Consider the following 16,399-nt stretch of genomic DNA (forward strand, 5'->3'; position numbering starts at 1 on the left):
GGCACGTGAGTGTGCTAAATGTTGGGAATCACAAAGTGTTTGGCCAAATGACAAGGCACTGCACACTCACACTAATACTTTTAATCCACCTGCCTCCGCTGCATCTCCGCCAGAAGGTTCACGTTCCCATGGAGTTACGTTACTGCTGCTAGGAGACTTACAGAAGTATTGTGACTTAAAAAAAATATCCACCAGCTTAAAAGTATTGTAGCGTTCATAATAGATGAGGAAGAAAGCCGATAGGACGCTGAAATTTTGAAGGAGTGAAGCGATCCAATGTTGTTCTTTCAATATTTGTAGGGAAGGGAGGGGAGGAAGGAAGGGACAGGGGTCTGATTGGCACCATAGGTGGTGTGTCGGAATTTGTTGACCCAGCTGAAATGTTTATTGTACCAACTATCTACTCCCTCTGTGTTTTTTGGACGCTGCTTTTATTTTCATGCTTAGGAAAGAGTCCAGGGGAAATCCGCCCGCTGTTTCTGGCTCTGTAGAGGGACTGACCACTGCAGTCATGTGGGTTTGACTTAAGACTGTTGGGTAAGATGGGGGGTGCAGTGCCTGAATCTGTGTGTTAGAATGTACAGTATACATGTGTGCTGACCACAGGGAGGTGAGTGTGGCGCTTCCCTCCCGTGCTGACTCCTTTAAACAAGCAGCGCTGGATGCTTGGACGGTAAGGAGGGAGGGATGCTCGGCAACTCGGAAAAAAATCTGCTGAAGCTATTATATTGTGTTGGGATTTTATGTGACGGGTTACAAACACAAAGTAGTGTGTAAATTTGAAGCTAAGTATGTGACGTGCATTTGTTTCTGGCCTTTCTGAGTTCTAGGATCTCATTTTGTTGCAGCTGCAACTTTGCTGACTTGCTTCTCTGCTAGGTTTGGACATCGAGAGACATTTTAGTCTATTCTTTGCTAAATAATCAGTACTCCAGAGCTTGTTTAGAACCTCAATTTTCAACAATTGCCGCAGAATCTCAAGCCAAGTCAACATGTGGCCAGATATGTGATACCCTAATGCTGCACCAATAACCACTGTAAGAAATAACACAACAACCCCTGAAGAAAACAGTGAGCGTCATGAAATGTAAATTTGCCGTGAGATTTTATTGGTTGTAGGATTTCTCTTGTTTTTGGCAAAAGAACAACAAGCTTCTCTTGCTAGCGCTAGACTCGAGCGTTTGTTTTGGTTGTATTTCCCCAGAATGCCCTGCGCTACAATACATTTTTTCCTGCTGGTTTCATAAGCCTGGCATATACTGTTATAGAAATTACTTTTGTTAAAATGTTTAAGAAATACAAAATTTTCCTCGCCTTGCCTCTTTCTCAGGTTTCAATAAGGATCCAGAAGCATCCACTTTACAATTAAGTATCAATTATTGTTGGTGTGTCACATGGATGGCATCTCAGTAAAACATGCTGAAGTTTGTATATCTGAACAAGGCACCATAGAAGGAATTGCCTACTTGCTTAAATGTGTTGCATTAGTAAAGCTCCTCCTGCATCTCTGCTTCCAGGTTTTAAAAGCAGGATACAGACCTCACCTTGCTTACAGTAAAACCCCTTCCTTCATCAGCTGCCTCACATTGCATTTCTTTTCCTAGAATTTCTTTCTGACTCAAAGAAATTTGTTGGAAAGGGAAATGGTTAGATGTTTACCGGAATTATAAACATGCCACCAAACTGAAATCATTGCTTCCCTTGTTTATATTTAGTTGGACTCCAACTTTTTATCCTGAGTTCATTATGTAATCATGCCAATATGAAAGTGCTTGTTTTCTGACTTCTGACATTCAGTGAGCTGCTCTGACTGATGGGTTATTGAACAACTAATTGTGTTGTGATATTGTGATATTTACTAGAAGCTTAGTCATTTTGATCAGGTAAACTTACAGCCCTCAGTGCTAGAGGAGAATGAATTGGATCCCTTCCAGGCAAATGTTTGGGAGATGATCAGAGGACAAAATATAGCCTTGGAGAATGAATTCTACTAATGCAAAGGTTATCTTCAAACACTGATATTTTTATCTACTAAGTGAGATCAAACGAAGAAGTGAAGTAATTAGGTCACAAATGATCCACCATAAATGTTCACGTACCGTACATGTGTTGTACTGGCTATAAAGTTTGATTATGCATATAAAGATGGAGGAGGGATATAATTTTACAGGTCGTTTAAAATGGCAGTATTATGGAAAATTGGCTTTTTTGTGCTTTATATTATGTTAAAATGTTGTTCCCTCATCAAAAACATACCTGGAGTGTTGCCTTGAATCTTTCATGCATGTTTGCGAAATCCTTTAATCTCCAAGGCAACCATTCAGTTGTGCAAAATGCCTGGGTGGACCTAAAACCACAGCCTTGTCCCTTTGACTCCCTCATTCTACTCCTTCACACTAGCCAGCAGCAATTAGCAAACACTTTGTGGAACTGTGCATCTGCTGAGCTCATTATACGAGCCACTTCCCAGTGAAACACTGGTAAAAATGTTGTTAAAGGGTTGATAGAGGAGCAATGTTGTGATGACTTCCTGAAGGTGGAGTTTCAGAAAAGAGCAGGAGTTTTTTAAAGCAGCAGATTTCAAGACGTTAGATGACGAAATCAAATTGCTTCTAAGTCATATTTAGAAGCACTGTGGTGGCGCAGGGGGTTAGCACGCCCCACGTTTGGAGGCCTTAGTCCTCCAAACGTGGGGCGTCACGGGTTCGACTCCCGGTCCCGACGACCTTAAAATGGCGCCGGCTCAGCTGGCTGCCTGCAGACGCAGCTCCCGTCGCGTGTGTGTTAATCTGTGTATAAAAACTTCTTGCTGTAACTGCGAAATAATTTCCCTGCTGGGATGAATAAAGTAATTCTTCTTCTTCTTAAACCTTTTTTGTACCAAATGAAGTTAACATAATTACTTGATTCTGCTGCAAAATGGCACTAATTGCTAGACCCTGAAAGATTCACATCCCTAGTGTTAGTTGTGCAGATGAAAATAAATTTTTTTTTACAACTTTTAATAAGAAATAATAATAATAAATACATCTTTTGTTGCCCTCAATATACTTTTCAACTCAACAGTGTAGGTAAAATGAGATAAACCATATAAGGAAGGTAAAATAATTTCTATTTACACACACACAAAAAAAAAACAACAACAAAGGGCCGGATCATAATAAAGTGCTGGGAGGACCATGTGGTTTCTCGTTAAAGCTCTCACTTCCTGCTCCCCTACCTCCCTTCCTGCTTCTAGGCAGAGCAGGGTGGAGTCTTCCTCAGCCAGCAGAGGAAGAGGAGGAGTGGATTGGAGCCTGAGGAGCAGGGAGACTTTTCAGGTTGCTCTTCATTTGGCCTGAACACTTACTCACAGGAAGGGACGACGCTACTTATAAAGCTGCACTGTTACCTGCTTCCTTCAGTGAAGCCCGGGACTCCTCAGAGCTGCCTTCACGGCTTGTTTAGATAGAGTAAGTACACTTTCTATGTCCTGCATGTTTGAGCAGAAAGCTGTTCATCCATTGTGTAGATATGAGTTTAGATACTTAAAAGAAGGGGCCGTCATGTTGCTTTTTTCTCCACTTTAAATGAGTTTAATTTGTCATCTATTGATTTTTTATTTTTTTTGCATTATACTTCTGTCCGTCAAGAAAAAAAACAAACATTTAAATTTACTGTAAAGCGTCCCAAGAAGCATCTGAAAATGTCTGATAGTATGAGTAGCTGTTGTGCTTTTCAGCGCGCTGACTGGACTTCTTTGTCCTTCTCTGCAAATACCAGATCTAAAAATACCGATGTGAATTGTAACGTCGGGCAGGTTTTCATTCTCTCGGCTGTAACGGGTTGAAGCGCGGCGCGTCACGCTGACGGGATGAACACACGGCACTGAGAAGATGTTTTAGAAAGGAAAAGTTTTCTCTCATACCGATTAATGTGATTGTTTTAGACCGAAGAGAAGGAGTTAATCAGACTGTTGGCTAAAACAAGTAGAAACTGTTTCTGCTGCCAACACCTGTCTGTGATAAGAGAACCAGGATTTACAAAGGGTTAACCATAGGAGAATGATGCCTCTGTGTGGGCGTGTGCGTGTGTGAGTAACACACTTTCATCATAAATCCAACACTGACATCCTGGTGACCACTCTCTCTTCCTGTGTGTGTGTGATTGTGTGTATGGTGGTTCTGAATCTGAGTCAGGGCAGCAGTATGTGATTACTCGTTTCTGGAATGTTCCTCACCACGTTAAGAGAAAAGTCTTTGTTTTTCTTCTTTCTTTTTTTTTTGTTTGCCTTCGGGTGCTGTAGCTGCTGCATAAAACCAAGCGTTTAATGTGTGCTTTATGCCCCCAGGTGTGTGACAGTCGGCGTGCGTGCGTGTGTGTGTTCTGGTTATCTTTGCAGATCAGCTCCAGCTGAGTGAGGTGAAAGTAGCTGCCGTCAGCCACTCATTCCCGCTCTAATGTATGGCTAACTCTGTTCTCGGATCAGTTGGGGATTTATCATCTCGGTTTTGAGAATCATCCCTGGGAAAATGTAAAAACAGAATCCTGTGCAAAACTGTATCTGTTTTCATCTAAAATCATTTACCTTGATGCTAGCAGAGAGTTGAATAAAATGCATGCTTCAGCTGTTTGGTCAAACATAAAACAGCTGGGAAACAGCATCATTTGATTTGAAGCCAATTTCTTAGAATCTGATTTTGCAGAGCTTTAATACTGACTTTAGGCGACTAAGATCATTCGAAACATTTTTTCTAGCCTTCCTGCAGCAGAGGTGTGTAATTATTTGGAGGAGAGGCAAAGTGACACTGTGGATGAGAGAGAGAAAAGTTGGTGTAAACCAGGATTTTATTGCTATTTTCTAAATAAAAGGAAAACAAATGGCAGGAATTGGATTTTAAACTTTCCAACTTTCCTTCACGTCTAATGTAAACGATTCTCTTGAAATTGATATCTGTAACGTTTCTAAAGCCAGCATGTTCCATGACAGACAGTGTAGAAACTCAAAAGATTAAAACACAGTAGGCTGCAAATTCATCATTATTGCAATGTTAATGTATGCAATATGTTTTGCCAAAAACTACTTGCGCTGCAATAAGTTTTAGCTGATTATCTGTGCCACGCATTCAGGTTCTGTATGTCATCCATGTTATTTAATGCAACATAAAAAGTTTAAGAAGGTAAAGAGGTGGTAAGTTATTAAAATAGAAAGTTATCTGTATTTAGTCTGTAACAACTGTTGCGCTGAAGAGTGTTGTTGTTGCAGAGTCCTCTCCATGTTTAGCACAGATCAGAAAAAAATCTGATTTTTGAGTTTCTACCAGCTGTTCATAGACGATCAAGCTGAGAACCAGGCCTTTTTTCTGGCCTTACAGCAGGGCAATATTGTGAAATAACCCAACACCATTTTTGTGTTGGCTTCTTCTTTCTCCATGTTCCACTTCTTCTTCTTCTCCAATATCTTGCTGAATATCAGGCTGCAATGAACCTTTTGTCACGAGAAGTCAGAAAGAAACATTTCCCAATAATTTTTCTTTGAATTTGCTTTGAAAGGCACGATTGTTTCAACTTCCTTCTCTGTTTTCATTATTAGTTTTTTAAGCTACAATTATCCTTATTCCTTTCACTTCTAACCAACTCAGTGAAATATTTATAAATGGGTGCATGCATCTAACGCTGTACAACACAAAAAGTTTTTGTTTGCATCCTTTCCCACCTTTGGGGGGGTAGAGGCCCCTTATGGACAGAGAGAGGGGGAGTCTGGATGCTGCCAAAGAGAGGTTTAAGTGCTAAAACAACTGACTCATGGTTCAGTGGTTGTTTCTGCGGTTAATATAGTTGCATAACTCTGGAGTCCGGTCATGTTAGTTATGCATGTTGCTCATTTCTGATTCCAGGAAATGGGTTCACAGCTCAGTGTGTAAAGGCCAGGACAATGAGACGTGTTGCTGGGCTGTCTGTCTTCATCAGACGTCTCAGGACCCCCCAACACCCCACTTAAATTAGCCTTTAAAGGGACGGGGGGGATAGCCTTTTGAACTCTTTCAGTTTGTCATTGGTTGAAGTCAGGATGTCTCCGTGGGATAATGAGTGGCAAGATAAAATGGAGCCTGGTTTTAAAAATTCAAATTGGGCTTAGTTAGAGCTTTGAATATGGGAGGCATGATAAGAATTAGAAAGGTGATGTCAGCACCACCTGTCTAAATGATTCTATTCTGTTAATTCTAAAGTTTCCAATAACGGGTCGGTGATGTTCGGTACACTGTTATGTCTGTTTCCATTCCAAAACCGATCGACACCGTTCCTTTACTGCTAGTTGTAAGTCCGCATCAGTATTTGTTATATTGTATTTGTCAGGCTGCAGATAAGTTCTTCTGCAGTCTTTAAGACAACGTTTTCAGTGTATTGTTTGAAATCTTCCCTGGAAAATGGCAAGCAGCCATAAATAGACGACTCGTAAAAACAGGGCCGTCCTGCAAGACGCAAACACACCTACATAGCTGAGCAACTTTTATTGTTTTTTTTCTCTTTCTTATCGTCATGCTGTTGTAAAATGTGTCAGTGTTTCCTGCTCGCCTCGTCCATCAGGGGCAAAACCCTCACAAGTCACTTCTAACAAACTCATCAGGTCACTCAGTTTGTTTAGAAACTCTAGAGCAAATTGTCTCTCACTACTTCTTTTTTTTCTTCTTTTTTTTTAATTGTAATCAAACTTGACCAGACTTCCTCCAGTCAAATCCACGTGTGATTAGAGGACATTTCTGACAACTCTTTTGGGCGGAGCTTTTCTTGTTTTCAACGCTGACTGGTGGGGGGAGTCAGTGTCTGCAGGGACCAAGGCCGCTGTGATATGACCGACAATCTGGCGTCACAGAACACACACATATGAACTCATCTTGGCCACGGCCTTCGCTGTTTGGACCTTCAGAAGGCTACGTCCTCTTTTTCTGTTTTGTCCAAGTAAACTGTTTCCAGAAATATTCAACCCTGCTGAACTTTTTAAGTTTTTGTTATGTTAAAACCTCAAACTTCAATGTAATTTGTTGAGAAGATAGTATATAATTACGTGGATGAAAAATAATTTAAGCTTTTCAAAGTTTGCTTTTTGCCTTAACAGCCGTTTTAGGGGCTGCATCAATTGCAGTTTTCTGGCCAGTCACTCAATGATATTAGCAGAAGAAACTATGTGAATATGATCCAATAAACTGTTTTGGACAATATTAACACATTTGCTCTTAATATAAAGTTGTTTAGTTGTGACATGTGAGAAAAAAATGTTGAAGTACCCAAGAAACAAATTTGTTTTGAACTATTTTCTGTTGAAGAGCTAAGATTTGGAAAACACCGATTCCAGTTCTCTAGCCATTCCCCAATCTTTGAAAAGCCTGACTTTCTGACTTTGGCTTATACCATTTTTTTTTTTTTTTGTGCAAAATGTAATGCTAAAGTTGGCAAAAAGTGGGTTGACTATTGTTAATGGCATACATATAGATGGTGACTTGCTGGGTGGGCTCATCATCAGCAGAGCAAAACGGGACAACATCTATTTTAGACCTTTGCAATGGTAGATAAGATTGATTTCACATGCAAGTATCGGCCGGTCAGCTGGCCGATCAATTGGTGCACATCTACAAACTTATATCATGATATTTCTCCTGTAAGGCCTCCTGGGGTTACCTCAACAACTTTGCACATGTAGAGAAAAATCTGCTTTGCCTAGCTGTCCTCCACCTCCTGAAGAAAAGCTTGATGCTGCCACCACCATTTGTCACCATGGTGATGGTGTGTTCAGGGTCTCCACCACACATGGAGTTGAGTAGAGCTCCTTCTGCATGTTTTGACTGTCCCTGACTTGGTGTGAACACTTTTTGTGCAGGATTACATGATTTTTGACGAGGAACCCATTTCCCTTACATGTTGCTACTTTCTTTTTATTCTCTCACTAACTTTGACCTTAAAACCAGCTGGTGTGTCATCTTATTATTGCTCCATTTAAGCTCTTTTGCAGCATTCTCACTCACTTTCTGACACGTCGTCTACCCTCCACATTGTTACACCCACTGAGAGACACAAACCATAAGCCACCATCCACCAACCACAGTTAGTGGTTGGAAACACTAAATGTAAAAAGCAGCCTTATTCATACCACTGTGGATCACACTTTTTTTTTATAATAAGGAAACCAATCGAAGTTTCCACTGTGGAAAAGAGATGTCATTTCTTGGACTGGGACTGCGGTCTGATGCTTTTGGAGACATCAGCCGGGTTTTTGTGTGTGTGTGTGTGGCTGCACAAAATGCTTTTACACTTTGTTTGCTTTCTGCTTCACGCTGATTGGTGCTAATGTGGTTTATTGATCAGTGGGGTAGCGGTGTTGTTTGCACACACATTAGCAGAGATAACGGTTTAGCCGTCTGACCCTTTTTCATGAGAAAACGAATGACAATAGCTGCTGTTTTCAGCTGGAATGACTTTCCAGCCTGGAGATAGTTTGCATGCTCATAGCTCTACAGCTTTCACATTTAAATACGTAGACCAAACCTGATCTCCATATGGGGTGAATTTATTTAGCAGCTTAATGAGAATTGGTGCTCTGTCTCTCTATTCATGACTACATTGTAAGTAAACAGTGTCTGAATAAAGCATGAATAATTGGGTTAAAGTTATCTGCAGATGGGTTTAAGCTAATGTGACTGGCATCGAGTCCTTCATTTGTTTAAAGGATTTGCCGACATCAGGGATGAAGGAGTCTGATGATTGATTCTGTAAAAAGAAAGCAACAATGGAGAATTGCAGTTTGTAATTGATCACATTTTATTAAAAGCTATGCTGACAAGCAACATTTTAAATTAAAAACCCCTTTTTGCTGGTAAATTAGTGATTAAATAGACATGAGCTCAATAACAAATATATTGTTTTTAACTTGTTATTGAGGTTTTTCAACCATCAGATCTAAGCAAAGTTCTGTTTTACCCATTCAGCTTTCAAGTGTCTCAGGAACTGAGCTGTTTTCCAAATGTCAACCAATAATGTGTCAAGTAGAATTTCTACTCGGTATTTCAGCTTCATTAGCTGCACTTTTGCAGATGTGCTTGATAAAGAAATCCATGAATAATTTTCCTTCACCTGCAGGATTCTTGTACCATCTATGAAAAGTGTAAATAAATTGTAGAGTTTTGATGGTTGCTGCACTCAGCTCACTGGCTTCTGTGTTAAAGAGAAATTCCACTTATATTTAATTCAAGAGGAATTCAGAGATTGTCGTGTTAATAGGAACCAGTTTTTGACAAGGCAGTTTGGTCATCAGAAAAAAGTACATGCCTGATGAGCAGAATAATTTTCTGACAGCTGTTGTCCAAACAAACAGAAATAATGCCATCGATTTTCCTCCTTCAGCTGAAAATTCCCGACAGCTACAGTAAACTCTGAAACCTCTCCTTTCCTTCTAAGTTCCTTTAAATCTGTTCCTGCTCATCAGATTTATCCAAACCTAGTTCAGTGATTGTCGTCATTACTGAAAGAGAAGTTCTCTCCTCTTGCTTCATCCAAACTACCAAGCATGCTAGAGGAAGAGATCTGTTGAGCATGAAGAAATTTCAAAGCAGCTTTCTTCATAATCTAACTTATGAATGAGCAAGATTGGTATTTTGAAGGTCATGTTTGAGCTTTGCTTCGAATGACATCCAACACTTGTGATGCTCATTGAAACTGTGTCAAATATGGACTTTTATTGTGTAGAATTTCTCTGAAGAGAGACATCAGACTTAATTTCTTACTGTGTAGATTGCTAGTTTCAGCCCATTAGGTGTTAAAGAAAGTTTAATCTACCATGTACACTACTTGATTACTGTGACAAAGTAACTTTTAAGTGTTGTGAAAGATCATTTTTGTTCTATTTATTTAGAGTTGCTAAATGTAGATACTTTACAGTGTAAAGTAAAAGTATTTTTTCTCATGATGATTTCATTTGTACATTACAGCATAATGCAAGTTTAATCATGTTGCAGCTTTTGAAATTCACTTTGAATCAAAATGTGTTTATTAGATGTCACTTCTGTGTTAAAACAACTTTTTTGAGTTACAGAAAATATCAGATGATTAACTCTTTTGCATTATAGCAAAATAGATTTTTTTTTAAAAAAGATGTATTTTATCCATCTCTTTTATACAAAAGAGAGATATTTAGTACTGGAGACGTTGGCAAATTAAAAACAAAGAAATTAGGAATGCACCCATATAAAAGTTTGTGCCGATGCTGATATTCCATATCAATATCGTATATCAATAACAAATATTTACTTATATATATGTGTGTATATTTCCCTACCCTTTTGACACAGTATAAAAGCAACTACTGAAACTAAAGGTCTAAGTGGTTTGTGTTCAGAATGTGTGGGGTCTGCAGAAATATTGGCTGCCCTTTCCCTCATCCTAACTTTTAGTTGTGGTTTTATCAATCAATTAATGATCTTTATTGTCATTATAAAAACATGTAATGGAATTACATGGACTATAACAAAATTGGGTTATAAATGGTACTAGGTAGCATGTAATGCCCTTATGGCTACTGGGCGTAAACTGTTTTTCAGTTTGTTTGTCTTGATGTTGCACACATTGCAATGATAACTTCAACTGGACATGTTGCGTAGCTTTAGTAAACATGTTTTTCTGTCTCTTGAGGCTCAAATTAAGGCAAACCAACTTCCTGTTTCTCAATGCAGTAGTGATGTGTTTTGCTCTCTGTCTTCTTTCTAATTGGCTGTTGTTCAGGGGGAAAACAATGAGTTCATATGCTGTGGAGGATGGCAGTAAAAAAAAAAAGCCCCATTAAATTGTGTGGATAGATGGGTTGCAGGTGGAGGAGAGGTGGGGGTAGGGAGGAGAAAGACCCTTAACTGAGTGTGATGTAACTGTAGAGGTAATGTGGTAAATGATAAGAACGGCTGTCCTGGGGGAGGGGAAGTTGTTTTTCTGTAGAAGTAGAGCCAGAAACATGTAGGTGGAGTAAATAGATTGTTCATATCAGCAACACTTTAAAGTTTTGACATCTGAGGTAAATAATCCAAAATTAATCTCTGTTATTTCTAGAAATAAATGGATAGAAACTTTCCCTGTCTGCCTTTGTTGAACTTTAAACCAGCATTTCTTGACTTCAGTTGCGTTTTACCCAACATAAACTGTTAAACTGTGTGGAAACCAGTTTATATCTTTAAAATAACACCATCCTTTGTTGAATTATTTAAAGAATCAGTTGCTCACACCCAAACAGACTCTTCACTTTGTTTCCTCTTCTCCCGACACAGAGACGAACAAAGAAGTGCGATTGTGTGTGTTTTTTTTTTTCTGCACAGCGTCGTCATAGAACCCCACTGAGCTTGATGCAAGTCAATGTAAAAAATTGCATCTCGTCCGTTGTCCCCCCCCCCACTGCACCCATCCACCCCTTTCTCCCTTTCAATGAATTTTCATTTGAATGAAAGCCTTGCCTCAGTGTTTTGTTGTGCTCTGAGGAGGAGGGGAGGTGGGGAGAGGTCTGATTGGTTGGAGTGCCTTTCGAGCTGGGCCAATACAGGAGCAGCTCCTGCCTCCACGGCTCCCGGCCTGCGGGGTGATTGGGTGCCTGGGAGGAGCCAGACGTAGTATTAAAGCCTCTCTACCCCCCCCAGTCTGCTCCACTCCAGAGTTGAAGAGAGTCTCCGTCTGTCAGACGGAGAGCTGTGTGTGTCGGTGTGAGGAGAGAAAGAGAGAGAGAGTGTGTATCTGAGTGTGCGGATGTTTTTTTTTTGGTTTGTCTTTTTCTTATTGAGCAGCAACCAGAAACTCCATCTGAGTCTGACCCGGACTACTCCTTGTTCTACCCTTTCAGGACCGAAGCGGCTCGGCTGAGTGGTTGCCTCTGATCACAGCTGGAGGTTTAAGCTTCGGCAGACGAGCAGGACGTCATAAAGAGGATCAGAGAGGGCTGCCGTGTTACCGCTCTCACTACTGGTTCATCTTCGGACCTTTGAGTTCTTCATTAAGGCTCTGATCCCGATCTCCCAAGTGGGTTGCCACCGAGGTGACAGAGGCAGTCCGGACGGTCTTGATGTGAAATTTGACCTCAGCTGACCCAGTCCCACAAGTAGTCTTTGACTGAGGAAAGAAGAAAAAAAGAAGGAGAGGAGCGACAGAAGAAAAGCGAGGACCTCAGATCAGCAACTGGTAAGAAAGTTAATGTGGGCTGTGGGGGGAGGTGGGATGTCTGACGTACGATTCGTAAGAATTCTCCAATAACCTCTGTTTCTGCTTCAGGTCCCGCAGTGATGCCGGTGGAGACGCTGAGGCCCTCAGATAGCCGTCTGGCCGGGGTCGCCTTCACCTCAGGCAGACCCTTCAGAATACTCAACAAGGGTCCCAACTACTTCCGCCCCCCTGCCGAGCCAGGAGCCCGCAAGCTGAGCGCCGTGGAGCGCCTGGAGGCCGACAAGGCCAAGTACGTGAAGAGCCAGCAAGTGGCCTTGACTCGGCAGGCGCCTATCCAGGCACCACTCATCCGGAAGCCCCTTGTCCCCCCAGTGATGATGCTCCAGGGCAGCGTGGGCGCCCCGACCGCCCGGAAGGTTCCCCGTTGCCCAGCTGATGTGGAGAACCGGGGAGGCGGCGTGGTGCTGGGGGAGAGGAGACCCTTCAACCTGGATATCCTGAATAATCTAATCAATGATGTGTGTGATGGAGCACAGTCGTCTTCCTCCACCTCCCCCTCCTCTTCGTCTCCATCATCAGGGGTGAAGAGCATCTGCAGTAGCCTGTCTGCAGAACAGGATAAGAGCAACAGACTCGTCAACAACCTCAAACCCTTGAACCACGGTACCAACAACTCCTCGTCCACCTCCTCCTGCACGTCTTCCCTGCTTAGCAATAACCGTTGCGTCCCTGCAGCAGAACTGTCCCGTCGTCCACCCCCCATCCCAGCACGGGTTGTACGGGGGGTTCAGGCCCCCTACAACGCCCCTAACTCAGTGACTGTCCGCAGAGTTGACGTTCGGCCTCATGCCGAGGTGAAGAAGCCACCGAGAGTTGCATTGCATCCCCACTTGAGGCCTCGACAGATCCCCCAGGGTCAGGTTGCACACTCCCAGCTCCCCCCTCCACCGCCGCCTCCTCAATCACAGAATCAGCCACCAGTCAAGGTCAACACTTCATCCCAAACTTTGGCATCGCCTCCGGCCTACCCACCCCCCAGCCCGATGCTGGTCCGAGCGGGCATCATCCCGCCGGCCTCCCCAGCCTTCACACGCATCTCCAACGCCAGCTCCAAAGGCTCCTCCCGCAAGCACCCATCCCTGCACCGCTCCAAGTCGGACCTGAGTGACCGCTACTCGCGCGCCACTGCTGACCTGGAGCGCTTCTTCAACTACTGTGGGCTGGACCCAGAGGAGGTGGAGGGACTGGGCGGCGTGGAGCGCTTCACCCGGGCCAACTCAGACATTGTGTCCGTCTCCAAGCTCCGCAGCGTCAGCACGCCGAGCTCGGAGTGCGGGGACGACGTGGAGCGAATAAGGGGGTACGGAGGCGGTGACGAGGAGGAGGATGATGAGGACGGGCCCTTGAGGACGAACGACAGAGTCCCCTACGGGATCTCGGTCATCGAGAGGAACGCACGAGTCATCAAATGGCTGTACGGCATCCGGCAGGCGAGAGAGGCGAACAGTGGCGTCTCGAACGTCTAGACTGATGATGACGGCTTGTTCGTTCTTGTTTCGCTGCCTTATTTCCACGTTCAGGATCAACGTTCCGGATCAATGTTCCGGATCATCTGGTAGTTTGTCTTCAGTTTCCTGAGAGGACTCACTTTTACTGGGCAAAAAGACAGAAATGAGTCAGTTTATGTTGGGGGTGCATCGATTGCAAATTTCTGGTTGATTAGTGGCCTTTCGAAATCTGACCTGCTGTTTCCGATTTTTGCAAAATACCAAATGTTTTGCTTGAAGAGTTAGTAAATTTAGTGTCAAAGTCACTAAATTGGCAATAGTGTGGTAACTATTGTTAATATGAAGACGTTGTCGGGAAAATCAGCAGCTGATTTCCAGGTCACAAAAGATCGGTTTCACATGCAAGTATTGGCTGATTGGCCAGCTGATCAGTCGGTGCACCCCTTAGTTTCTGTTCCAAAGGCTGCAAGTCAGGACTGCAACTGGACAATGCATTGTTACGTTCTTTTAGTTGATCTCATTGGTATTTGCAAGCAATAACAGATTATTGTCAATGCTGGTGAGAATGAAGGCAGAGGGTGCTAAAAGGTCCCTATAGGTACTGTAAGTGTACATGTATGTGTGTGTGTTTTATACCAGAGTTTGGCTACAGACTGCCATAAAGTTGCACAGCACAGAGACTATTGAAAAGCAGAGCAGCAAGAGAAGCACGTTCATACTGTGAAACCTACAAGTAAAGCTTCCACAAATATGTTCGTATTTTTAAAAAGTTACAAAGAAAATGGTTGGCTGTAAAACTGTTACCATAAATGTTTCTGTCAGCATGTTTGTATACACTATACCGTAACATGTCATATCAAAAAGAAAGAAAGAAGAAAAAAAAGCAGGAAGCGAGCCCCAGGCTTCCAGATTCACAGCACATCCAGTTCAGTCACAGGGGAGTTTTCATCTGATCTTTACTTGTTGCCTCCGATGCAGCCTTGGATTATTCTGCGTTGGCGCAGCCTGGGAAATCGGTTTACCACGTGCGTCTTGGCACGGGGGGGAAGAGCGAGTCATATGATGAAGGATGATCTCACAAGCAAACAGAGGGCGCTCCGGGATCTGTGGTGCACGAATATGTCCGTGACTCAGGAAGATGGCATAGTAACAAATGGACCAGTATTTATTTGGAAAACATAACTTAATGGGGTTTTTTTTCACTAAAAGGGGATTTTGTGTACAGAGATCAGACTGAGTCGCACATGCATTTAAATGCACTCACACGTTCAGTGAGTAAACAGAAGGGATGCGATGTGTTAGCTGCTGCTCCGCATGGAGCGCGAGAGAATCGCTCTGTATTAAACTTCCTGTTTGTTGCGTCTGTTGAACTGTTCTCAGTCTGGTCTGGTCTTCCTCTTCTTCACACCAGAATCAGCGGTAGCATGCAGTGGCAATCAGATCAGAGAGCATCTGAAAACAAAATATGCTTTTTTTTTTTTTTTTTTCAGGCACTGGATGCCCAAAGAGTCTTTGATAAAGAGGTCCGAAATGCTTTACAGTGTTGTATCCCGAATCCATTAATAAAATATGTTTGAGTATTAACTTGTCTTTATTTCTGCTTTTTGAGTTTTAAAGAAGTCTTTGTGTCACTTCCTCAGGTTATAATGCAAAATCTGTTTTGGGATCAGCTAAAGTATTCACACCCTGTGAGGTTTTTTGCTGTGTCATGGTATAGTCACAGACTTCCAACCCAAAGTTGGACTTCATGAAGTTCAATTTCACAGAACTAGATTTCTACCGAGTAGAATTCGCACACAAGTTTGTGATTTCTGAAGGTATTTTGTTTAAGTAAATTTTATTTAGGCGTGTTTGAATGCAGGAGCTTGAGTAAAAATTCCTCCTACTTTTTATTTGTAAAGAAAAAAGAAAAGCCTGCATCCTTTCCCTTTTTTCCCTTCCAAACATGGGCGACTTTGTTTCTTTATCACATAATGTAAACAGAATTTTTACTAAATGCAATAAAAAAAAAAGATCAAGGGGTATGAATACTTCTGCAGGGCACTTTTAAGTGAAGGCAAGTGTTACTCTTGGTAATTCACATCTCACTCCTGCATCAATAATTGACACCCGGCGCTCAGACTGAGCTTCCCAGGGGAGTTTTTCTTCACTTTCCTGCTTTTTGTGGCTGTCTTAAGAGTCCATTATTGTAAAATTCAGAACATCTCTCGCTTCACTGGGGGAGCAGACGGGGGTTTCTCATTTTCACACTAAACCACACCTGTTTTCAGGGCTCTTAAATCTCTTTTTGGAGGGTTCAACTGCTTCATAAAACACTTTTAAAGAGGAGCAGTGTAAAATGAATGGGTGTGAAAGGGTTATGTTGGCAGTAAATTCTATTCTTACTTGACATGTGATGTCAGAAAATATAAAATGTTTTCTGACATTGGATGAAATGATTTAAGTTTATAGCTCAAAAGTATGTTTCAGTAAAGCAGTTTTTTCTTAAAGATTTCTTTTTTTAATATTTGAGGCAGCTGAAGACTTTTCATTCCTGCTCATTTTAGACTCAGAAGAAATGTTGCCAGAAGGCACTCCACAAAAACGTCGACATAATCCAAACATGCAAATTCTTTTACATTTGCAATGAATCCTAATAACTAAACAACACAGTTTGTTTCTGAAATTGGTTGGAAAGTTTTGGAAACCCAGCAGATTGCACTGAGCCATTAACTTGTAGCACTCACTCC

General features: G+C 42.1%; 1 protein-coding gene across 1 annotated transcript; it reads left to right on the forward strand.

The window, feature by feature from the left end:
• The first annotated feature begins 3,287 nt into the window (after positions 1 to 3,287).
• On the forward strand, positions 3,288 to 15,248 carry LOC102226766 (protein FAM110A-like). The gene is made up of 3 exons (XM_005806232.2): positions 3,288 to 3,452; positions 11,846 to 12,180; positions 12,271 to 15,248. Exon 3 carries the CDS (start codon positions 12,282 to 12,284, stop codon positions 13,686 to 13,688), a length of 1,407 nt encoding a protein of 468 aa, XP_005806289.1. The 5' UTR covers positions 3,288 to 3,452; positions 11,846 to 12,180; positions 12,271 to 12,281; the 3' UTR covers positions 13,689 to 15,248.
• Positions 15,249 to 16,399: the final 1,151 nt, after the last annotated feature.

Source organism: Xiphophorus maculatus, chromosome 1 (assembly GCF_002775205.1).
Source record: "Xiphophorus maculatus strain JP 163 A chromosome 1, X_maculatus-5.0-male, whole genome shotgun sequence".
Classification (NCBI taxonomy): Eukaryota; Metazoa; Chordata; class Actinopteri; order Cyprinodontiformes; family Poeciliidae; genus Xiphophorus; species Xiphophorus maculatus.

Bases quoted from the DNA above. Each gene is read 5' to 3' on its own strand.
- LOC102226766 (XM_005806232.2), top strand. From the start codon at position 12,282: ATGCCGGTGGAGACGCTGAGGCCCTCAGATAGCCGTCTGGCCGGGGTC.